The sequence below is a fragment of the Sorex araneus genome, chromosome 4 (assembly GCF_027595985.1).
Source record: "Sorex araneus isolate mSorAra2 chromosome 4, mSorAra2.pri, whole genome shotgun sequence".
In the NCBI taxonomy this organism is placed as follows: domain Eukaryota; kingdom Metazoa; phylum Chordata; class Mammalia; order Eulipotyphla; family Soricidae; genus Sorex; species Sorex araneus.
Genome location: NC_073305.1, coordinates 209,170,619 through 209,196,630, shown reverse-complemented (window position 1 = coordinate 209,196,630; position 26,012 = coordinate 209,170,619). Strand labels below are relative to the sequence as shown.

The following is a 26,012-nucleotide window of genomic DNA, read 5'->3' as shown; positions in this document are numbered from 1 at the left end:
AGAAGCACTAATGCAAAGGAGTGTACTGAGTGTTTTATTTCAAAATTCAGACTTTGATGTCATAACCACAAGATTATAGATCGCCAGGTTACTGGCATATTATCACCTCTATATGATCTTATGGTCTTCAGGGTCCGTCTTTATCTTGTACCATGATAATGGAATGAATTTAAATTGTTCCCCATTCTTTCTTCTTCAGTTCTTTTCTTTTTATCTTCCCACTGATCGTCTTTGGCAACTCTTGGATAAATTCTATCTATCAAGGGAAAGAAAATTAGAACAGAAATGTTTTATCTTTAGACAAAGTTAATTACAAGAAGTTCTGCTGTGAATTTTAGGTGAAAGGATTAGGGCCCCCACTGGGGTGAGTTCTTTGTAAGAAATTAAAGAGATATAAGTCTGGTAAGCCAAAAGACCCAACAAATTTAGCCAGGGAATTCATCTTAATATCAAGATTCTGACTTCTGTCTATGTCTTTAGTTCACTTTGGAATATCTGGTACAACGTGCTTTGAGAGTATTGATAATAATGAAAATACAGATAATGCTCTCCTGAACAAATATAATTAAGTACCTACCTTTCTGGGGTATTTGTAAGGTGCTGTAGATTTTTTTACATGTTCCTGAATCTCTTTTTTCAGTTGTTCTTGATCATGTGACTTGTACTCGGGGTTCAGAACAATAAAAGCCTTCACTACCTAAAGTGAATATATAAAACAGGAGGATGAATTGTGAATTTTTATTTTGGTCTGTCTCGTGTGCTTTCCCTGACTAGGACTCTAAGTGCCTGGTGGTGTGGCCCAAAGGGTTTAAACAGGCATTGAGCATAGCTTCTTACTCTTCCCCCTGCCACTTAATCCCAGAACTCTGTTTCTGTTCCTGGTACAGGAGACCTTCTGGGACTCCTACTTGACTCTCCACACTGTTCACTTTCTCACAGTCTGCACTCGATTTTCTGACCCGCTTCTGATTACTTCTGCTCAAAACTTGCAGAAACTTGGCAGTGTGCAAGCAGTGTTTTTATCTAACAATCTGGCCCTATCTAGCCAAGTTCCTAGATTCACATCCCCCCTGTGGTCCTCTGATATCCCTTTATTCACAATTTGCCATATCCTTGCTGAAGAAAGCAGCTGAAACCAGGAACTCTATACCCGACACCTGTTGATTTAAGACTGTATTTTTGAAATGCCACCAATGCCTGGGAAATCCAGCCTAGTAATGGGAAAAACAAAAAGGTCATGGCTCCTGTAGCCACTATTTTGGTTTAAATAATCCGATTACAGTAGATTGCATTGATGTGCAAAGTTACTGCTTACAGCTGCCACTGAAGTACCCATGACCCCCAGCCCTGCCATGCCACCTCTGGTCTGATCTTCCTTCTCCCCCACCCCCCCTTGGTTGACAATTACAGTTTTGATAACCTCACTTTACCAAAACCACCATCACCATAGTCTCCTAGACTCCACCTCTTTTCAGGAAGGACAAAGTTTTGCGTTTTGCTACAAGATGTATAGAAATAAAAGTTTTCAAGTTTGTGAAACAAGTCAAAAGGAGGACAAATACAGATGATCTTATGTGTATGTGTGTGTATTTTTATACATTTAGTTGTAAGCATATAATATCATTTTTTTTTTTTACATAAAGTCACCTACAGCTAGGTCTGCAGATGTTTGTTGTTTGGAGTTTGTGTGTGTGTGTGTGTGTGTGTGTGTGTGTGTGTGTGTTTTGGGTCACACCAAGCCACTCCTCGTGGTGCTTGGGGGACCATAGGGAGTGCTGCGTATTGAACATGGATTGGTTGCGTGCAAAGCAAACACCCTACCTGCTATGCTGTCACTCCGGCCCCTGCTGCAGGTGTTTTAAAATGCAGATAAATTAAAAACTTGATCTTAGAGAATATCAGAGTGGGAGACTAATACCCAAGAACCGTAGAAATAAGTACCAGGAGGTTGACCCCATGGCTTCGCGGCTGGCCTCACGTTCCGGGGAAAGGGCAACTCAGAGAAGCGATCACCAACTACATTGTAGTTGAAGGCCATGTGGGGGAAGGGAGTTGCGGGCTGAATGAGGGCTAGAGACTGAGCACAGCGGCCACTCAACACCTTTATTGCAAACCACAACAGCTAATTAGAGAGAGAGAACAGAAGGGAATGCCCTGCCACAGTGGCAGGGTGGGGTGGGGCGGAGATGGGAGTGGGGAGGGTGGGAGGGACGCCGGGTTTACGGGTGGTGGAGAATGGGCACTGGTGAAGGGATGGGTTCCCGAACTTTGTATGAGGGAAGTATAAGCACAAAAGTGTATAAATCTGTAACTGTACCCTCACGGTGATTCTCTAATTAAAAATAAATAAATTATAAAAAAAAATAAAATAAAAAAAAATAAAAAATAAAAACAAATATTTCTGAAAAAAAAATAAAAACTTGATCTTTGTTTTGTGAATTGTTTAAAACTATGTTCATATACACTTCTGATACAAACTATCAGAACTAGTGTTGATAGTTACCGATTCGCATAATGATGCTTTTGCACCTTGGATAAATTATGTAAAGTCTTTATAAACTATGTGGCTGGAGAGATAGTACAGCAGGTAGAGCATTTGCCTTGCACACAGTTCACCCATGTTCGATCCCTGACATCCCATATGGCACCCTGAGCACCCTTAGGAGTGACCCCTGTGTACAGAGCCAGGAGTATGCCCCCACCCGGCAAAAAAGTATAAACCATTCTAGAAAATGAGAACACTTATTTGATTACATGAATGATAGCACGAACTCTGATAACTTGGGTCAGTCACACATCATTGCGTAATCTTGAGTAAACTAAATGACTTCACTGTTACTCTATAAATAGAGGTTGTGAGGATTAAGGTTGCATAGATACGGGTTTTCAACAATACCCAGAACATAGTCACTCAAAACATTAAATATTAGTTGTAGTATAATAAAAGTACAGAATTTTCAATGTACTCAAAAGCTATAACCACTTAAAACTTCATTGAAATTCTATGCAAAATTTTCTAAGTTTTAGGAAATGAGTTTATGACTGCTATTCAGTGTGGTAGCCACTTGCCACATCTATTTCACTGAAAACAATTTTCCCATTTTCTGTTGTTCGTACTGTTGCCTTACTGGTTATTGTATTCAATGGGCAAGTTCAGAACATTTACATTATTGAGCAAATACAGCGGTGACCTGGGGCATTTCAATTGCAAAGGGGGAGGAGAGGTAGTTGAAAGGACGAGTGCACATTTTTGCATGGGAGAGTCCTGGGGTTCAGTCTCAGCAATTCATGATCCCCAGAGAACCCCCCAGGCCCCAAAGCAAAAATAATTCCCCAAAAGAAGTATCACCCCCACCCCACTCCCTAGAAAATCCCCAATGACCTAGACAAATTTGTCTTGTCGATTTCACCTTCCAATGCAAAAATAGTATCTAAACTAGGTTACTGGGGTTTTTTCCCCAGAAATGACAAAAACCATTCCTTGATCCCTATTAGAAAGAATTCAAATCACCTAAATAAGGCTTTCAGGAAGCACGATTTTTAAATTGCCAAAGTGATAGCTAAATAAATTATGACTCAAGATGATTTTTTAAAATCTATTTATTTATTTATTTATTTATTTATTTATTGCTTTTTGGGTCACACCCAGTGATGCTCAGGGGTTACTCCAGGCTTTGCACTCAGGAATTACTCCTGGCAGTGCTTGGGGGACCATATGGGATGCCTGGGATTGAACTCGGGTCGGCCGCATGAAAGGCAAATGCCCTACGCGCTGTGCTATCGAGCAGGCCCCTCGATGATTTTTAAAACAAAGCAACCCCTATGAAATTCCTAAAAACTATGTTAAAGTGATCCGAAGGAGACAGAACTATGATCCACAAGTTCAATTAGAGAAGTCATCATCTGAGTATAAATGAAATGCTTCTAGCCTTGATACTTAAGGGCAGCCTAGCCTCAACTATTCTAGAGACTAGGTCCAGACCTAGGTAACAAAGGACTAGAGCCATAGCACAGCAGGGAGGGTGTTTGCCTTGCACGCAGCCAACCCGTGTTCGATCCCTCTGTCCCTCTCAGAGAGCCCAGCAAATTACCAAGAGTATCCTGCCCGCACGGTAGAGCCTGGCAAGCCACCTGTGGCATATTCGATATGCCAAAAACAGTAACAACAAGTCTTGCAATGGAGACGTTACTGGTGCCCACTCGAGCAAATCAATGAACAATGGGACAATAGTGCTACAGGTAACAAATGGACTCTTATCTGGCTAACTTTTGACGCATCCATCTTGGTTTGAGCCTGGGTTCTTGGCACTCCCCATCATCTTTGCTCCATAGAAAAGATGAAAATTTTTTTATGTATATTTGCATTCTTACAATGTAGCAGTTATTTCTGGCTTCCATATTCCTGTCAGACTTGTACATTTAATACATGATGTTTTATCTGGAAAAACATGTCAGTCAATCCCTGGTGTAGTTCTGTTTCAATGCATGTGTCAGACTGCCAGTGAATGATAAAGTTGAGATGAATCAAAATTTTTTTTTTTTTTACCTCTCCTCTGAGGGCGTCTGGGCTGCTCACAACGGCTGACTCGACAACTGCAGGGTGCTCAATCAGAGCACTTTCGACCTCAAACGGTCCAATTCGGTAACTGGGAAATGAAGCAGACAGCAGGAATTTATACAGGTCACTCACGGCCTCATTCCAGAACACCGATGATCCATTAGCACGGACATATGCATCAAAGAAGAGCATTACCCAGAGGATAATATGACATCGTCTGCTCTTGCAACAAACCAGAAGTACCCGTCCTCGTCCATATAGCCCTTGTCCCCGGTGATATAGAAATTGCCTCGTAAAGTTGAAGCTGTTTTTGTAGGATCATCCTGTGAGACAAATAGCATTTTGTTAATATTGCGAATGTGAGTCTTCTGTTGAGTTGGAATTTTTTTTTTTTTTGCTTTTTGGGTCACACCCGGCAATGCGCAGGGGTTACTCCTGGCTTTGCACTCAGAAATTACTCCTGGCGGTGCTCAGGGGACCATATGGGATGCTGGGAATCGAATCCGGGTCAGCCGCGTGCAAGGCAAACTTGCTGTGCTATCGTTCCAGCCCCTGGGTTGAGTTTTAGAGTGAAAAAGACAAAGGCATATTAAGAGGCTCCTATCCTCTTGCCTTCACGGGCTTGGAGCTCTAATAATCTAGCCTAGTTCTGGGACAAGTGTATTCCTGTATTTATGCCCTATCTAAGGGATTACATTCAGTACAATGAATTTCTCATTCATTGTACTGAATCTCTCACCCGCACAGCAGAGCCTGGCAAGCTCCCCGTGGCGTATTCGATATGGCAAAAACAGTAACAAGTCTCACAGTGGAGCCGATACTGGTGCCCACTCGAGCAAATCAATGAACAATGGGATGACAGTTCAGTGCTACAATGAATTTCTCAAGAGGGACCAAGTATCTGTCATATGTGTATTTTATGGACATAGAGATACCAAGTACTTCTTAGAAATAAACAGGAAAATCAGAGGTTATTTAATAAGTCTCTTACTACGTAATAAGCAAAAAGGCCAAATGGTCGATCGGGCAGAACTCGAATGCCAATATCTCCTTCTTGTCCAGGAGGGAGAACATTGCCGTTTGCATCTAAAATCTAGGATGGATAAAACACATCAGTTTACTTAAGGGAATTTCAAGTGTCTTTTCCACAAAAATACAACACTCTACCCACCACAGCGTCCACTTCTCTGCTCTAAAGTTCCAGAGATTCTTCCATTCACATCTCTCCCCCATCCAAATAAGCTCAGGTCCGCAGACTAACTCTTTAAGTTTCTGTTGCCCCTTTACTATGTTTCTTTGTTCCCCGCATATAAGGGATCATTCTGAATGTGTCTCTCTCCTTCTGACATACCATCCCCTAGTTCCATCCACATAGTGACCACTTGCACGGTTTCATTTTTCCTCAGAGTTAAGTAGTATTCCATTGTGTATTTTTACCAGAGTGTCTCTATCAAGTTATCTGTTCCTGGGCACTTGGGTGTTTTCCAGATCTTGCTATTGTGGACAGTGTCGTAGTGAACACGGGAGCACAGATGTCTTTTCAAAATAGTGTTTGTCTGTGCTCCTTATGAATGTCATCTCTTGGATCTTCACCAGAAGCCGGTGAAATCAGTTATGTTATCCTTGGGACTGTCAACCATGATGGTGGCCTGGGTTTTAGGCAAAGGGATGCCCTAAGACATCTGATCCTCAGTGCTCAAGTCAAAATGTATCATCTTGTCATAGGAAAATTTGGGACAAGAAGTTATCTCATCCTGTTTAACCAATTAGGAAAATCAGACTTTTATAGTTTCCCCAAACATACTCAGTTAGTGAATGGCAGAACCAGATCTGAACTACTAGGCCCTATAGCAAAGTTAAAGTAAGACGAAGGACTGGTTCTTCTCCAAATAGTGACATCGACATTCATTCTTATCTGAACTTCCTCAAGATATCTAATCATGAGAATGACTTGTGGTGTTTGTTTAAAACACAGGTTTCAAATTTCCCCTAAATCTGTCCAATCAGATTCTCTAAGAAAAGGGTCTGGATATTAGCATTTTTTTTTTTTTTTTTTGCTTTTTGGGTCACACCTGGCGATGCACAGGGGTTACTCCTGGCTCTGCACTCAGGAATTACTCCTGGCGGTGCTCAGGGGACCCTATGGGATGCTGGGAATCGAACCCGGGTCGGCCGCGTGCAAGGCAAACGCCCTACCCGCTGTGCTATTGCTCCAGCCCCTGGATATTAGCATTTTAATAAATGTCCACGAGATCAGATAAACTTGGAAAATACTGACCGAATCTACAGCTATCTCCCAATGAGAGGTTTAGGCTCTCTATTCTGAAAACTCTATTTTATGTTTATTCTTATTCTGGTTGTCTGCTATGTATTAGTGTAAGCTCATTTGGCTGGGTTTATTGGAAAATAACCATAATCCTAAACTGAGTTCCATAGGATATTAGGATGCTGATGGGATTGTGTTCCCCAGGGATTGGTGGCAACGCTATCAGTGTTTACATAGAATCAGGAATTGTCTGGCCGTCTTAAGAGAGAAGTCTGCAGTTACTGGAAATTATGACTCGTCTGGTGTGTTTGATCTTTTAAAGAAGTCTTGACCTCCAGCAATAGAAGGGGGGCTGTGTGACCATTTGGTTAACAGTTAAGTGTACTGCAATCAAAAGCTTGAGATTTAGTTAAGGAGGCAAGGTATACAATCCTTGCATTCAATTTATCCCAGGCATAGCATTTAGTCTCTGCATCGCCACCAGGGGTCACTCCTGAGCACAGAGCCAGGATTAGTCCCTGAGCACCTCTGAATGTGGCCCCAAACCTACAAATAATTGCTTGAGATTGAATGCCAGTCCTAGCCGCTACTGAGTGCGCAACTTGGGTGAGCTCCTGACCCTTTCTCAACCTAATCTGTAAAATGTTTCTAATTTTAGTATGCCTCAGGTTCCTTCTGGGAAATAACATGATTTAATATTTATAAAATATTGCATGCTGCAGGCACTTATGCCCCCCAAATGAAAAATAAAATAAAATAACATTTCTAATCCATTTTTATTTTTTACATGGAGATATTATTAACATATTATATTGTGAAATAATTCCTAATACCATGAGTCTGATGGAGAGGAAAGGTAGTAACAGTGGTAAACAGATTGGATTATAATTCTCCTAGAAAAAAATTAAAAAGAAACAGAATATTATCCTAGAAGGGGATATACAAACCTTCACATCAAAAGCTGGAGAAGGCTTTCCCATTGAGCCAGGCTTAATTTTCATTCCCTTAAAATTCCCACAGATTAGCACCTAGTTAAGAAGAACAAAATAATAATGCCAGTAATTTAAAATGTATTCATTAATTCACCATGCCACCAATCATCAAAGAATTACTGAGCACTTACTATGAACCAAACTTGAAATAAAACAGAGATATTGTGGGCCATAAAGATATAACTGGGGCTGGAGTGATAGCATAGTGGGTAGGATGCTTGCCCTGCATGTGGCCGACCCGGGTTCGATCCCCAGCATCCCATCTGGTCCCCCAAGCATCGCCAGGAGTGATTCCTGAGTGCAGAGCCAGGAGTAACTCCTGTGCATCGCCAGGTGTGACCCCCCCCCCAAAAAAAAAGCAAAAAAAAGCTATAACTAAACAAATATATAATAGTTATAGCATAATAAATTCATAATTACTAAAACATCCATATTCATAAATATATTTGTACTCATATCAGCTTGTACTTGTTATGCTGCTTCTTTTATAAAGATGTACATTTTGGTTTCTATTTTATTAGTACTATTATTAGTACTGTAGCACTGTCGTCCTGTTGTTCATCAATTTGCTTGAGCGGGCACCAGTAACATCTCCATTGTGAGACTTATCGTTACTGTTTTGGGCCTATCAAATACGCCACGGAGAGCTTGCCAGGCTCTGCCATGCGGGTAGGATACTCTCGGTAGCTTGCCATATTAATTGTTTTTTTCTTTTTGGGTTACACCTGGTGATGCTCCAGCCCCAGTAGTATATTATTTTTTAACGAGGCACTGTGTTTTCATTGTTTAGAAACGTACACATTAAGAAAAAGCACTTGAAAAAAATTTTTCTTTCATCCTTTCCATACTTGCTTCATCTTACCCTTCCATTTTTATCATAATAATAACTTTTTCTTATCTCCACAAGATATTTAAATCGTCTTTTTAGAGTATTCTTGCCAAGGAGACGTTGTCTAGCAAACAGCATCTGAGGTGACAAGAAGCTCAGTCTTCCATATTTGAGGCAGCCATGAGGAAGCTCCCAATTATTGAGGCGTCGTCTTCCTGCAGGTGTTTATTTTTAAATAGTTCCATCTCTTCACCCTGATCTGTATTATAATCATTTTTCTCGATGCATTTACACAACTATCTGTCACAGATCATTTTTTACAACTGGTTCCCCTCAAACTTTTTATTTTTCAGTTGTTCCACTCCTCAGCTCCTGGTTTTGCTTTTTTTTTTTTTTTTTGCTTTTTGGGTCACACCCAGTGATGCACAGGGGTCACACCTGGCTCTGCACTCAGGAATTACCCCTGGCGGTACTCAGGGGACCATATGGGATGCTGGGAATTGAACCCAGGTCGGCCGCGTGCAAGGCAAGCGCCCTACCCGCTGTGCTATCACTCCAGCTCCCTGGTTTTGCTTTGAACAGCTGTACAGGTACAGTACACACGTTGGTTCTCCTTCCCTTGACTGGGTTGGCCTGGCCCTTCTCCCCCGAGAGGTCGCCTACCGTTTCAGTCTGTCCGTATCCCTCATAGATATCCAGACCGGTCCTCTGCTTCCACTGCTCGGTCACCTCAGGGTTGATGGGCTCCCCGGCACTCACACAGTGCTTTAAGTGTTTGAACTTGTAGCTTTTCAGAAAAATCAAATAACAAGTGAAATTCAGGAGGAGAAATGTAAATTAGGATTCCTTGTGAAATGTGTTTTCGTTCTTTTCTCCCATCCAAGTACTAGCCAGGCCAGACCCTGCTAAGCTCCAGAGATCAGACGAGATGGGCTCATTCAGGGTGGTGTGGCGTAGACTTTAGTTCCTTTCTGACTCTCTCAAATACAAAATAAACAAATCATCCTCATATCATACAATGGTCCCTTGGACCCCACCCCCTCCCTACTTAGCAGCCTTTTTATTGGAAAGAGCCTATGTGTGTGTTTATATGAGTTATTGAAAAAGAAAAGAAAAAAGCCACACCATCCCTAAAAGGCACCACCTAGTGGCATTTAAAACCAGTCCTAATAGTATTTAAAATCAGTGATTAAGGAGGGTGTTTGTGTTGCACGCGGCAGACCCAGGTTTGATCCCCAGCATTCCATATGGTCCCCCAAGCACCATCAGGAGTAATTCATCAGGGCAGAGACAGGAGTAGCCCTGAGCATCGCCAGGTGTGATCAAAAAAGACAAATGTAATAATAATACATAATCAGGGATTAAATTAGCCTATTGTCTGTTTAAACGGAACATTAGGGATCAGAGAGTTACTACAGGTGCATGACCTACATCCCATTGACTGGGTTCAAATCCCCAGCACCACATATCATCCCCTGTGCACAGCCAAGGGTCACGCCTGAGCACAGAGCCAGAGCCAGGGCTAGCCTCTGAGCACCGTCAGGTTGGCCCAAAAACGAGAAAGAAAGAGAGAAAGGGAGGACAGAAGGAAGGAAGGAAGGAAGGAAGGAAGGAAGGAAGGAAGGAAGGAAGGAAGGAAGGAAGGAAGGAAGGAAGGAAGGAAGGAAGGAAGAAGGGAGGGAGGGAGCAGGAGGGAAGAAAGAAGGGAGAAGGAGGGAAGGAAGGAAGGAAGGAAGGAAGGAAGGAAGGAAGGAAGGAAGGAAGGAAGGAAGGAAGGAAGGAAGGAAGGGAAGGAAGGAAGGAAGGAAGGAAGGAAGGAAGGAAGGAAGGAAGGAAGGAAGGAAGGAAGGAAGGAAGGAAGGAAGGAAGGAAGGAAGGAAGGAAGGAAGGAAGGAAGGAAGAAGGAAGGAGGGAGGGAGCAGGAGGGAAGAAAGAAGGGAGGAGGGAAGGAAGGAAAGAAGGAAGGAAGGAAGGAAGGAAGGAAGGAAGGAAGGAAGGAAGGAAGGAAGGAAGGAAGGAAGGAAGGAAAAGGAAGGAAGAAGCTGGCTGTGAAACATTTATACACCGAGATACTATACAACTGTGAAAAACTGAGCAAGTTACTGGAACATCCTGCTGCTATGGAAATGTTCATTAACATGCCCTTTCCATTACATTATTCTCTAGCACGATATGGTTACTGAGCACTTGAATAGGGTTGATGCAACTGAGGAACAAAATGTTTTATTTAATTAATTTAAGTAACTATATGTAGTTTGTGATTACTCTATTGTATCCCATGTTGTTAAATAAAAGGAAGGTATGAGAATAGGGAAATACAGGATTCCATTTATGTTTAAAAAACGGAGGGAGAACACAGGAAAACTGGCAGATATAATAACAGATTTCAGAGAGAAGTGAGATTTAGGACAAGGAAGACTCATCACTATATACACTCATAGGAACCAAAAGTTTTATGTCACACAAAATATTTCCTATTCAAAACTTAAGTAAATCAATTTGAATATTTGCCAATCTACCTAGTCAATGGAATCAGTCACTGTTACTGTCACTGTCATCCCGTTGCTCATCAACTTATTGAAGCGGGCACCAGTAACGTCTCTCATTGTGAGACTTGTTGTTACTGTTTTTGGCATATCCAATACGCATGGGTAGCTTGCCAGGCTCTGCTGTGCGGGTGCGATACTCTCAGTAGCTTGCCGGGCTCTCCGAGAGGGGCGGAGGAATCGAACACGGGTCGGCCGGGTGAAAGGCAAACGCCCAACCACTGTGCTATCGCTCTAGCCCATGGAATCAGTATTAGAGAAAAAGACATACCTCTCCTTTCCTATTTACTGGTAGAGAGTTCTGACTAGGGGCAAATTCTCTGCATTCTCAGCCCAGATAACAAACATCATCCGAAAGATAAATACTTTGGCATCTATAACCATGGAAGTTATATAGACCTGAAGCTTCTGTTTCTTCTCCTGACTTAGGGGTGCTTTCCTTCGACATAGAATTATCTTTTTTTTTCCTATTCTTTTTTTTTATAATTTATTTATTTTTAATTAGTGAATCACCGTGAGGGTACAGTTACAGATTTATACATTTTTGTGCTCATGTTTCCCCCATACAAAGTTCGAGAACCCATCCCTTCACCAGTGCCCATTCTCTACCACCAGTAAACCCAGCATCCCTCTCACCCTCCCCAGTCCCATCTCCCCCCCACCCCACCCTGCCACTATGGCAGGGAATTCCCTTTTGATCTCTTTCTGATTAGGTGTTGTGGTTTGCAATAAAGGTGTTGCGTGGCCATTGTGTTCAGTCTCTAGTCTACATTTGGCATGCATCACCCTTCCCCCGCATGACCTCCGACCACATTTTACTTGGTGTTCCCTTCTCTGAGTTGCCCAGAATGAGAGACCAGCCTCCAAGCCATGGAGTCAGCCTCCTGGTACTTATTTCTACTATTCTTGGGTGTTAGTCTCCTAGTCCATTGTTCTATATTCCACAGATAAGTGCAATCTTTGACATAGAATTATCTTTTTTAAAAAGTGGGGCCTGAGAGATAATATGGCCAATAAGGCACTTGCCTTGCATGTGGTCATTACTGGTTGGATCCCTAGCAGTCCATTGGTTCCCTGCTAGAAGTGATCGCTGAGCACAGAGCCAGGAGTAAGCCTTGAGCACAGCTAAGCATGGCCCAATTCACCCCACCCTCCGAAGGGAAAAGAAAAAGAGGGTGTTAAATCCCATTCCCTAGCCTGGAGCTTCTTTTGTTAGGCAGAGTTTTTATTTTATCGCTTCCTTTTTCCTTTCCTCACCTCCCTCCACTAAGTACCTATATATCCACCTCGCTTACCTGCTCATATCATCCTGTACAAGCATGCGGTACCCAGTCGGCGCTGAACAGAAGACTGAGATCGGAAACTTGGAAAGTGTCTGCAATTTAGAAGTACATTCTCAGTCTTACTAGAACGGAATACCTCAACATCTACGGAAGGCATTGAACAACTTAAACATTTTAAAATTCCAACACAGGGGCTGGAGCAATAGCACAGCGGGTAGGGCATTTGCCTTGCACGTGGCCAACCGGGGTTCGATTCCCAGCATCCCATATGGTCCCCTGAACACCGCCAGGAGTAATTCCTGAGTGCAGAGCCAGGAGGTAAGCCTGGGCATTGCCGGGTGTGACCCAAAAAGAAAAAAAAATAATAATAATTCCAACATAAATGTGCTCACACCATTCCTCTCTACATCTTTGGGGGCTTATCAATTCTAGATCATGTCATCTGCTCTGACTTCTTCAAGTTACCTCATTTGCCTGTACTATCGGTGCCACTGTCAATACATTTGCTAAATGTAGATCTTAAGCTCTGCCTTACTTCCAGGATGTCAGTTGACTCAAAACGTGGTAAATAATGGGTAAAGACGCATGCTCCCTGGGTCCATGGAGCAAAGACACTGCTCCACGCTGACTTTGCCCAGCCCGTGTCTGCAGTATTCCACATCACATCTGAAGGTGTCAAATCCAGCCAGAACCTGGGAAAACAACCAACAGCCCTGACGTGCATAGGGAAAAATACCAAGACCCATAGATATTTATCACCACCTTTGTGCTTTCAACACTTCAAGCTGTGGTTCAGTAGAAGTACCTTCCATTTATCGATAATCCTAAACCATAACTGCTGTGAGTGTGTCCAGTCATTTTAGGAGATCCAGTTGTTCCACTGGTAAAGTAAATGGCCATGAGCTCATCGTGCTTTGTCTTCACACAGGTGTGGGTATCACTGACATGCCTGCAAAAGAAGAACTGCAGTGATTACAAAAGTCATTCAAAGGTAAAAGCCGTTGCTCTCAACACATCTCTAGGTACTTCCTGGAATCAAGTTCAAACTCCCTTCAAGAATTTGAACTTGGTTCAAATTTGTAACAACTGATTTTATCACTTTTCACTATATAATAAAGAGGAGACAAAGTACTTCAAGGTTTTATTATATTACCAGCTGAACGGATTCCTCTGTCCCTCTCGGAGAGCCTGGCAAGCTACCGAGAGTATCCCGCCCGCATGGCAGAGCCTGACAAGCTACCCATGGCGTATTCGATATGCCAAAAACAGTAACAACAAGCCTCACAATGGAGACGTTACTGATGCCCGCTCAAGCAAACTGATGAACAATGGGATGACATTGCTACAGTGCAGTGTAATCGTATGATTATAAAGAACTGTTCCTTCCCCTTCACTCTAAATATTTACAAATAGGACTATGTTAATAGAAGTCTTGAATAATTGTGCAAAGCAGGAGTCAGTAAACTACATCTTACTAGTTATATTTAGTATGCTTTTTAATTTTTATTTTATTTTATTTTTTGCTTTTTGGGTCATACCTGGCGATGCACAGGGGTTACTCCTGGCTCTGCACTTAGGAATTACCCCTGGCCATGCTCAGGGGACCATATGGGATGCTGGGATTTGAACCCGGGTCGGCCACGTGCAAGGCAAACGCCCTACCCGCTGTGCTATCTCTCCAGCCCCTAGTATGCTTTTTAAAATATAAATAAAGTTTTATTGGGATACATCTCTGTCCATTAACTTACACATTGTTTATAGCTGTTTTTACTCTAGGACAGCAAAAATAAATAAGTTTTGGCAGAGACTGCATGGTCTGTAAAGTCTTAAAAATTTACTACTTGTCCCTTATATAGAAAACATTTGCTCACCACGGAAAGGAAGTGGTTATTTTCCTGTCAAAGAGAATCTATGTAATTCTGAATACAATTAGCGATACTGAAGAGGATAAAAGTATTCATCCAGGGAAGGAAGGATGCCGCTTAGAGAAAAAACACATTTTTGTTTTCTGAAGGTTAATTGGGCTTCTCTTAAGACAGATATTAAGGAAGTTGAGAACTGGTAAACTGCACATTCATTGTGAAGGAAACAGATTTCTGGCACTGATGGCGAAAGAATGAGTAAATAAGAAATATCCAGGTTATAGTATTATAAACAAAACCGTTTTTAAAACCTAATACAGCTAGACTGAGTGTTTAGTCTATGATTCCATAATTATGTTTTAAAAAATAGTACTTATAGCTGTAGACCTATTATAGATAAGATTGTGGCAGCCCATCGTCTCTAAATAGATAAACAGATAAGATTGTTTTTGAAAAATCCTTCAAGACAGGGTTATTGTAAATCTTTCACTACTAATGCCACAATTTGAAGTGTGGGTTCAGAAGACCTATAGCCTATGATTAAAACCCAGCTCTGCATGATACTTATTTATATGTATAATTACAGGTATAGTTACAGAATTTTAATAAATTTTATCTGATGTTCTTGGAAAAGCTTTTGACCTCCAAGAGAGCCATATAAGTGCTAGCAATTATTGCAATTATAACATTATTTTTATTTGTATATTAACCCGCCTTTGATAAGGACTCAATAAATGTTAGTCATTATAGAAGAGACAGGGACCAGCCTGTAGTTGCAAGGATGTTTTCAAATTCTTGAGTAAAAGTAGAGAGCTCATTTCATAATTAGCTGCCAAACTGAAACTAAGATATTCCCCATTGCCCGAAAAACATTTCAAATGAGACAAGGAAGCAATCCATTAGCAAGGTTTGAGCAACAATATAATTCAGTTTTATAACTATACCCTTTAGAACAGGAAAAACTGTTCTTTTTCCTCCTTTTCTCTTTTGTTTTTTGGGCCAGGAAATGTAATTGGGTCACTCCCAGTTCAGTGCTCAGGGAATGATATGATCCTGCGAATGGAACTGCAGGATAGTATGTACAAAGTATGTGGGTTAGCAAGCTTAACTCTCTCATCAACCCTGAATTAGGAGTTCTTATTAGAAACCACTACAAATGCTGCTTGTCAGCAAGGAAATAACAGAGCTTACACAAAAGGACTAACGGTGACATTTTCTCTGGGAATCCGCTAGCAGCTCTGTTTGACAGCTTGCCGTATCTCCTAGATTCTACTGCAGAAATAAAGGTGCCGTAGAAAAAGGAGCCCTCTTTAAGAACTTGGTTTGCGGGGTGCTTGCATGTATCCTACTCGTTAAATCCCTGGTACTGCTTATGGTTCTCCGAGCATCACCAGGACTAACGATGGGACACTATCCTGTGTGGTGTATACGAGCCACACTTCTGCCCCCAGTCGCCAATTAAAAATAAAAGAAGCTACCTCGGCTGAAGAAAGCTGCCTTCCTCAGGCTCATGCCTCTTTCTAGGGTCAGGCTATACCCACTTCCTGATCAACGTGGGTATCTAAAGACCAGTATCTCTTTTTCAGTAGGGAGCAGCTTTGAGAGGGTATCCAAACTTCCAAAGCAGCCCAAAAAATTAGGCTGAAGGCTTTTTTTTAGGGAATACTCCCAGATATATTTCTTCCTCTGCTCTCTGCTCTCTATCCTATATCCATGTCCTTCCATCAACGACTTTTATTCCAAGAGAACGCCTCCAAACGACGGAAAACACCCCATCCTCCTTCCTGCTTCAGAGTTTGCACAGTTGGTGCTGAAATATTACGCGTTGCCCATTGTTTTAATGTTCTCTTTTGTGATCCTTTATGGGTTGACTATTTTTCCATTGTTTCTTCCCCCACCCCCTCTTTTTTTTTTGAGTAGCTTTCCACAATTATACTCACTTCATCATCTCCTTGAGATTCCCCCATCCCTCTCTGGGGTTCTGAGACACAATTAGCTTAGAGTGAAGATCTTCACATTTAGATGCAATAGCATCCACAGCAGGGGCTAACTCTTCATTTGTAATGATACACTTTGCTTTTGCAGTTTGCAGTCTGTAAAGGACGTCATTCTGGGTCAGCTGAGTGGTTCCTGGAATCATGACTGTCCCTGAAAAAGAAGAAAATAAATGATTTGGAGGGCTTTTCTTCATCCTGTTAGGCAGGACGTAGGTAGCTCATGCAATCTTATATTTTTAAGAATGACTTTGTCTAACAGAATGGGAGACTAGCACCCAAGGATAGTAGAAATAAGGACCAGGAGGTTTGTTCCAAGGCTTGGAAGCCGACTTCACATGCTGGGGGAAAAGGCAGCTCAGTTGAGAAGGGAACACCAGGGAAACGGTACTGGGACAGCCCGCTCTGGATGGGAGATGCGTAGACTATAGACCGAACATGATGGTCACTTACTACCTGCATTGCAAACCACAACCCCCTAAAGGAGAGAGAGAGTAAAAGGCACCAGCCACAGAGGCGGGGATGGCGGGGTTAGGGGGGAGATGGGGGTTGGCAGGAGGAACACTAGGAACATTGGTGGTGGAGAATGGGCACTGGTGGAGGGATGGGTACTCGATCATTGTATGACTGAAACGTAAGCATGAAAGTTTATAAGTCTGTAAAATTTCATTAAAAAATAAAAAAAAGTTAAGATTCTATATCTTTAGAAAAAAAAGACTTTGTCAATTTACCAGGCAATGTGTCTATTAGTCTCTTTCATTATTTTGTTTTAGCCTTTTAAGGGATATCACAGTCTATGGCCCTTTTGACCTAACATGAAAAGAAAGGATGTTAAACGCTTGCTGTCATTAGGTTATTCAGAACATTCAACTAGAAAAGAATTTTGATTGAAAAGTAGTTATTACTCAGTGCATACTGAATATGTGAATGCCAGGAACTATTCCATGTGTTCTTGCACATTTTTTAAATAATTATTTAAACCAACATCTGTATATGTTTATTATCAGACTTCTAATTTCTATCCATCACTCTATAGTTACCCCTTTGGTGAAATTTACCCACTTCCTTCTCCATTTCTTTCCCCTTAAATACTAATTTGTTCTTGTAATGTGAAATTTTGTTTTTGGTTAATTCTTTACTTTATGGTAACACATCAATGAAATTATATGGTGTTTGTATTTTGCTAAGTGCATATATTCTCTAGTTCTATCCATGTGGAATATATGCACATATATAACAAATTTAAATGATAGGATTCCATCTTCTTAAATAGCAAAGTACTATTCTATCATGTGAATATTCCATATCTTCTTTACCTAATTACCTGTTATTAATAGACATTTAGGTTGTTGCTAACACTTGGCTATTGTGAGTTTATTGTGATAAACACAAGTGAGTGCATCGATTTCTCAGAATTGGTGAGGTTTTTTTTTCTTTTTTTGGGGGGTGGGGTCATACCCGGCGATGCACAGGGGTTACTCCTCCTGGCTCTGCACTCAGGAGTTACCCCCTGCGGTGCTCAGGGGACCACATGGGATGCTGGGAATTGAACCTGGGTCAGCCACATGCAAGGCAAATGCCCTACCCGCTGTGCTATTGCTTCAGTCCCAGAATGGATGTTTTTGTATTTTTCATATAAAACCTAATATTGGGATAAGATACAAATTCTTAATGTTTTAAAAAAATCTCCATGCTGTTTTTCATGATAGCTACATAATTTACACTCCCCAAATTCTGTTATTTTTGTTCTGTTTCTGTGAAGAATGCCATTGGAATTTTGAAAGCAATTGCATTGAATACTGGCATTGCTTTGGGTAAAGTGGCCACTTTAACAATATTAATTTCTCCAATTAATGAGTATTTGCCATATGTATTTGGTTTGGGAGCCACACTCAATGGTTCTCAGGGGTGATTCCTATCTCTCTTTTTCATGTGTTGGCCCTTGTTGGTGCTGGAGGAACCGTGTATGGTGCCTGAGACAGAAGCAGGTTGGCGAGGCAGCTGTACTATCTTTCTTCTCCCCCCAAAGCATTCCTAAGTTTCTTAAGAATAATAATATATGCTGGGCTGGAGTGATAGTACAGTGGGTTGGGCGTTTGCCTTGCACATGGGTTTGATCCCCAGCATTCCATATGGTCCCCCAAGCACCACCAGGAGTAAATCCTGAGTGTAGAGCTAGCAATAACCCCTGAGCATGGCTAGGTGTGACCCAAAAAGCAAAATAAATAAATAAATAAGATGTTTACTTGTAGGCATTTTTTTTAAAAAGTATATTGTAATTCAAATAATTTACCCAGATGGAATGTCTTGTAGTTTATTAGATGTTTTGGAAAATCTCCCATCCAGTCTCCCTGTTCTATTTTTGTTGCTATTGGTTTGCTTTCTGTGCTAGGGATAGAACTGGTACTTCATACATGTGAGGCCTGAGTTCTAGCACTGAAATAACATTCCCAACCTGGTTTAAAGATGATCAGATTAAAAACTTCACTTACCTGTTCTCAGACAGGCTACATTGGCAAGCCACCATTCGGGGATCTTGGGCAGAATCACAATCACGCGATCTCCCCTTTTAAGAGCACAGGCTTCTGTAAGGATATTGGCAAATTTCCTAGACAAGGACCCCAGCTCCTCAAAACTCCATCTGACTTCTTCTCCTTTTCCGTTTATCCACCAGAAGGCTGGATTGGAAGGCTTCTTTCCAGCCTGAGGAATGACAAACCAGTGATGGATTTCATTTTATTTATTAATTTTATCAAAAACTGAAACCTGTTTTATTCTAATACCAAAAAAATACAGTACAAAAATAAAAATAAATTTTAAAAAGCACAGATCACTTTTTGCTGTTCATGTTGGCACCTATGTTCACAGCACTTTTTATTTAAACAAATTAAAAAATTTTTTGATTTACTTATTTCTTTTGCTTTATGGGTCACACCCGGCGATGCACAGGGGTTAGTCCTAGCTCATGCACTCAGGAATTACTCCTGGCGGTGCTCGGGGGACCATATGGGATGCTGGGAATCGAACCCGGGTCGGTGGCGCGCACGGCAAACGCCCTACCTGCTGTGCTATCACTCCAGCCCCTCACAGCAATTTTTAAATGCTTCTAATGCCCCTTCTAAAGCTTATCTTTTCCCTGAAGCATGGTCTGTATATACCAGGGACATATATGATTATCTCTCACAGCTCCATTTAATTTTTTTTTCCTTTTTGGGTCACACCCAGAGATGCACAGGGGTTAGTCCTAGCTCATGCACTCAGGAATTACTCCTGGCCGTGCTCAGGGGACCATATGGGATGCTGGGAATCGAACCTGGATCAGCCGCGTGCAAGGCAAACGCCCTACCCGCTGTGCTATCGCTCCAGCTCCCTCCATTTAATTTTTGAAGAACAGATCCACTTTGGGGTGCAGTGATGAAGCTCAGGTAGTGGACCACATCATCTGCATATGTAAGACTCTAGGCCCACCTCACACTGCCAAATGTGCTCTCCGCAACAAGAAAATGAAATGAAACCCACTATATTACTATCTTAAATCTTCCTACCCAGGGATTTATTAAAATTATGTTCTTTAGTGGAGGCTGGCTGTAGTAATTTTGCATATCATCATCATAAACTTTAAGAGTACTGTTACTAAACTATAGTAAATAAAATAATTAAAACAAAATAAGGGGCCAGAACAATAGTACACTGTGTAGTGTGTTTATCTTGCACGCAATGGCCCTGGTTTAATCCCTGGCACCATATACGGAGTGGTATATGGTGCCCACCAGGAGTGATGCCTGAGCACAGAACCAGGAGTAAGTCCTGAGCACTGACAGGTGAGCCCCCAAATCAAAGACAAACAAAATGAACAAAATAAAATTATGATCTTCAGAAACAGTTGTGAGGGTGTCCCTGTACACACATTACAGAAAAGTTGTAAAATAACTGCCTCTTTTCTATCCTGTACTAAAATAAAACAAAACCTTCATATAGCATCTTTTCTGATCTCATAACTTCTAGAAAACCTTCAACCTCCCTGAAAAATCTGAATAAACTACATCCAACCATATAACCATATAAAGAAGGGGTTGGTGATCTCATTCCCAAGTCATAATGTATATATATATTTATGTATATCCCTCTCGGAGAGTCTGGCAAACTACCAAGAGCATCCTGCCCACACGGCTGAGCCTGGCAAGCTACCTGTGGTGTACTCGATATGCCAAAAACAGTAACAATGACAGTTCTCACTCCCCTGTCCCTGAAACCCCAATACGTCATCAGGCTACACTAGCAATTGATAGGGACAAATGGAGACGTTACTGGCACCCACATAAGAAAGTCGATGAAAAATGGGATGAGTGATACAGTAACATATATATATATCAGTTTATCAGTTTTCTTATAATCTTGAGAACTTTGGCTTTTATCAGATAGCATTCAGTCATGGATTTAAAGGTGGTTATGCAGCAAAATTCTATTTTGCCTAACTTACTGAAAGTTTTCTCTGAAGAAAATTCACAGGTCGTGAGTTATGACATATGTGAAATACTTGGAAATAACCCTGGGATCCTCATTTACGGATATTGGGAATCATTATTTCTCCTGGTTCATAACATTTCTTTTGGGAATGGTCGTGTTTCTTTTCAAAATGTTAGAATTCTTGTACCTCTTCATGAGCTCTATTTATATGTATTTCCTTTCATTGATGCAATTTTTCTGGGGGAGAAGGTTGGGCCATGTAGAGGAATTTCAGGGACTATTCCTGGCTCTCTGTTTAAGAGTGACCTCTGGTGACACTCAAGAGACCATATATAGTTCTGGGATTCCAACTAGGTCATGTCAGCCAAAGTCCCAGTCAAGGCAAGTGAGTTACCACCGACCCCTGGGGCCCCTCCCTCCCTCCCTCCCTCCCTCCCTCCCTCCCTCCCTCCCTCCCTCCCTCCCTCCCTTCCTTCCTTCCCTTTCCTTCCTTCCTTCCTTCCTTCCTTCCTTCCTTCCTTCCTTCCTTCCTTCCTTCCTTCCTTCCTTCCTTCCTTCCTCCCTCCCTCCCTCCCTCCCTTCCTTCCCCTTCCTTCTTTCCTTCCCCTTCCTTCTTTCCTTCCTTCCTACCTTCCTTCCTTCCTTCCTTCCTTCCTTCCTTCCTTCCTTCCTTCCTTCCTTCCTTCCTTCCTTCCTTCCTTCCTCCCAATGTGGGTTTTCATAATTAAGAATTTTTTAAATTGAAACACAGTATTTTATTTCTTGGGATGCTTTCCACAATATGCATAATTTAGAGTTGACTGTGCTTATATAATAAAACATACTAGATTTTCTTTAGTTCATAATTCAGATTTGCAAGTATTTTCACTATTACTTCCCAAAGAGTCTGGCAAAAATCAATATACCCAGAGTAAGATATATGACTTTGGCTTAATATTCGACGTTTTTTTAATAGGTATAATTTATAGTAGAGGCATCAATCATGTAACCTTTGTGCCTGATGATACTTCACTGTGAGGGCCCATTGTAGGAGATTCACCAGCATCCCTGGCGTACATCCTCCTTCAAATCATGGCAACAAAATCATCTCCAAACATTACCAAATATTTCCTGAGGGGAAATTGCTCTCAATGAAGAAACTCTGGTCTGGTCCTTTCTCCATACCTTTTCTGAATTAGTCCATTGGTCCAAGACATCATGAGCAAAGTTGAAATACTCTGGAACCTTGAGTTTGAAGTCACGTCTCATAGATTCATAATCAGAGAAATTCTGGGGGGTCACTGATTTATAATCTTTATGCAGTAATCTGACGACGCTTGGGATTGCTAAGCGCTGAAAGCACTTGGCTTGCAGTAACATCTGCGTGTTGACAAGAGCTAGCATCAGTCTTGCTGGTTGTCCTAGCACTCAGAATTTCCAAAGAGACTGATCCATCTAAAAGATAAGCAAAAAGACATGTGCTTTTTTTCTCATCCTGAAAGTAAACAGTCTCCAAATCTATGTTTTGTGACTATCAGTCATTGTAATAGCACCAATTCTGAGTACTTGCCAGGTTCCAAACACCTTATTCAAGTGTTTTATTTACATCTGATTCAATCATTAAATTCCCATAGGGACCAAATCACTTGGCACCTTGTACTTCCCAGCCTCCAGAATAATAAAAACTAAAAGCTTTTTACACATCGCCATGCTGGAGGCCTGGAACTCCACGGGGCTAAATGACGGGATTTCCCAGTGGCTTTACAGATGGCTGCCTTCTCTCTGCCCGTGCATGGTGGAGAGAGTGAGAGTTCTGTTCTCTTTTCTCTTCTTAAAAGGACACAAATCCCTCTGTGGGGACCTCACCTTCAAGATCTCACTGTAGCACTGTCATCATCCCGGTGTTCATTGATTTGCTCGAGCGGGCACCAGTAACATCTCCATTGTGAGACTTGTTACTGTTTTTGTCATATCGAATGCACCACGGGTAGCTTGCCAGGCTCTGCCATGCAGGCAGGATACTCTTGGTAGCTTGCCAGACTCTCTGAGAGGGATGGAGGACTTGAACCCAGGTCGGCCGCATGCAAGGCAAACACTTTACCCGCTGTACTATCCAGTCAAGATCTCAACTAAACTTAATTACCTTTCATAGGCCCCACTTCGATATACCATCACATTGGGAATTAGGGTTTCAATGTATGAATTTGGGCGGGGGGGGATATATTCCGTCTGTAGCAGAGGGATCGACTGGATTTGAACCCAGAACTCTGTTCCAGGTCATTTCCTAACTTCTATATGTCACTGCTTCCTGTGCACATTTCTAAAGAAGAAAAGATCTGGGTCACCTAGTTACTCTTGGCGAAAGCAAAAGCCTAAACCTTCTTGCCAAATTCATCTTTCACCTAGAGATTTCAAAAGTAGTGATGACATGCTAAGGAGAGTTTCTCACAATGGGTAATCCCATAGATGAGGAAACTGAGAGTAACCTACTACCAATTATGCATGAAGGCGCTATGAAAATCCCTCTGATGTATATATAAGTTCCCCAGAGGAGCCCACACTGTCCTTGAATCCAGGCTTGGAGCTGTATTTACCAGAGGTGTAATAATAGGCTTTAATCTTTAGGACTTTCGTGGGGGTTGTCCCTCCAGGCCTCTCAGCTCTCCCAGTTTCTGTGGGAAATGATTTGATCATGGTGTCATTTATTTGGCTGAGATTTCCTAAGTGAAGCTGTCAACATACAGAGACTATATAGTTCTAGAGATGGTAGAGTTCCCTTCTTTATATTTTCAACAGTTTTCCTAATCTCCTACAGTAAAACACTCCTGTCATCATTATATCATCATCATCATCATCATCATAATCATTAAATCATCATTTTAAAAAATCAACATTTTAAGCAGTAGTTCTAGCTGTGTGGTATATAAGGCAGATGGTTATATAAAATTATTGTGTTGATACATCACTGAAATAATAATAATGAACAGATTCCAACAATTGTTTTTGCTCTAAATGGACAGATGAGATTTGAATATTTGAGGATTGTGTTGCTTCACTCAATGCATTTGGGAGACCTGGATACTTCTAAGTTTCTCAAGTCAGTGAACTTGAACCCTCTGAAATTGTCTGATTCAAAAACTCCTTTTCACCTGAAGAGAAAATGGAACCCAAAAGGGAAAAAACATTTTTTAGTGTGTGTCAGATCAGAGTCAGAAATCTTGTTTTACATCTCACTCCCTTTTTGCTTTTTGGGTCACACCCAGTGATGCACAGGGGTTACTCCTGGCTCTTCACTCAGGAATTACCCCTGGCGGTGCTCAGGGGACCGTATGGGATGCTGGGAATTGAATCCAGGTCGGCCACGTGCAAGGCAAACACCCTACCCGCTGTGCTATAGCTCCAGCCCTGACACCCCCTTTTGGGGAGGTGGCTCACCTGGCTGTGCTCAGGGCTTACTCCTGACGGGCTAGGGGGACCATATGGGGTGACCAGGAATCAAACCAAGGTTGGACATGTGCAGAGCAAGCACCTTCTGTACTGTCTTTCTGGCTTCTAGAAAGCGTGTGTGTGTGTGTGTGTGTGTGTGTGTGTGTGTGTGTGTGTGTGTATCACTGTCACTGTCATCCCATTGCTCATCGATTTGCTTGAGCGGGCACCAGTAACGTCTCCATTGTGAGACTTGTTGTTACTGGTTTTGGCATATCAAATATGCCATGGGTAGCTTGCCAGGTTCTGCCGTGCGGGCGAGATACTCTCGGTAGCTTGCTGGGCTCTCCAGGAGGGGCGGAGGAATCGAACCCGGGTCGGCTGCGTGCAAGGCAAACACCTTACCGTTGTGCTATCGTTATACATACATATATATACATATATATATATATACATATGTATACATATATATATATGGCCTTGGACTAATTAAGAGACTCACAGCAGGAGAGGTCAGAGCTTCCGATTCTTTTTAAATTTCTCGCGAAAATTCTAGTGTTCAACCACACTTGAGACTCACTGATATCGAGGCTGTGGTGTGTTAAGTAGCAGTGACAGCTTCACCAGGAAGCTAGCTGGGAACTCAGGTGCTCAGCACCCAGGTCTACATCTCCCTAACTGAAAGACTAATGCATGCTGCTGGAGTTACCCCATCTTTGGGGGAATTCCCCAATATTTCAAAGTGAAATAATGCATGAGAAAAGGGCTTTTCAGGATGCCTCACATCTTACTATGGTTAGCAAGCTCTTCTGCAATGGGCCACACAGTAAATATTTTAGGCTCTGTGGCTCATGTGATTTCCACTGCAGCCATTTAACTCTGGTGCAGGTAATTGCCTTGATAGCCTTGACAGTGTATAACTGAATAGCCATGGCCCTGTCCCCCACTCCACACCGTCATACACAGACCCCCTGCAAAAAAATCTTTTATGGACACTGAAAATTGAATTTCAGGTAATTTTCATAGGTCCTGGGTGGTTATTTCTCTTTTAATTTTTTTGGGGGGGCAGGGTCTCCCAAGGGGTGCTGAGGATGTCCCAAGGGCCTATGGTGGGTCTTGGCCACCCAGTCTGGTTGTTCAGTGCGAGAGTCCTAGGGTAACCTGCTGTTTGGACCTTGTGCTGTGTACCTGGGTACTGCTGGCAGCCTCTGCGGCTGCACTCAGTGATGCTTAGAGGACCACATTGTACAGGGGATCAAGCCCAGTAGGCACTGAATCAGTCTTGGTACTGCTGTACTATCTATATATTCTACTATCCCCAGGCCCATTTTCAAAAGCCCTTGGTTTGTGGGCTATAGTTGTGTTGATCTCTGCACTAGCACATAAGTTCTTCTGAGGATGGGGAATCTTGTCCATAATGTTCATGGTCTTGTCCCTGGGAATTATAATAGCTTTTGGTCCATAATAGATGCTTGTAGCACTGTCGTCCGGTTGTTCATTGATTTGCTTGAGCGGGAACCAGTAATGTCTCCATTGTGAGACGACTTGTTACTGTTTTTGGCATATCAAATATGTCATGGGTAGCTTGCCAGGCTCTGCCGTGCAGGTGATATACTCTCAGTAGCTTGGCGGGCTCTCCGAGAAGGACGGAGGAATCGAACCTGGGTCAGCCACATGCAAGGCAAATGCCCTACCTGCTGTGCTATCGCTCCAGTCCAATAGATGCTTAAAAAGTACTTTTTGAGCTTTTGGACCCGGCTGTGGAAGGAGCATGATGGAGGGGCCCGAGGGAGCGCCCTCGGACTCCAAG

General features: G+C 42.1%; 1 protein-coding gene across 1 annotated transcript; it reads right to left on the bottom strand.

The window, feature by feature from the left end:
• Positions 1–125: 125 nt before the first annotated feature.
• On the bottom strand, positions 126–22,183 carry ACSM3 (acyl-CoA synthetase medium chain family member 3). Its single transcript, XM_055137135.1, has 13 exons — positions 21,962–22,183; positions 18,823–19,033; positions 16,277–16,484; positions 13,280–13,423; positions 13,010–13,166; positions 12,487–12,566; positions 9,309–9,432; positions 7,772–7,852; positions 5,550–5,651; positions 4,754–4,881; positions 4,547–4,646; positions 578–697; positions 126–256 (listed from the first exon to the last, which is right to left on the bottom strand). The coding sequence occupies exons 1-13, from the start codon at positions 22,178–22,180 to the stop codon at positions 170–172; spliced, it is 1,761 nt and encodes a 586-aa protein (XP_054993110.1). The 5' UTR covers positions 22,181–22,183; the 3' UTR covers positions 126–169.
• Between the last annotated feature and the right edge of the window lie 3,829 nt (positions 22,184–26,012).

Coding starts and splice junctions, on each gene's coding strand:
- ACSM3 (XM_055137135.1), bottom strand. CDS start 22,180: ATGCTAGCTCTTGTCAACACGCAGATGTTACTGCAAGCCAAGTGCTTT. Junction 9,433..12,486: donor GTACAGGATGATATGAGCAG/GTAAGCGAGGTG, acceptor TTTTCTGAAAAG/CTACAAGTTCAAACACTTAA. Junction 5,652..7,771: donor CTCCAGCTTTTGATGTGAAG/GTTTGTATATCC, acceptor TATCCATCCTAG/ATTTTAGATGCAAACGGCAA.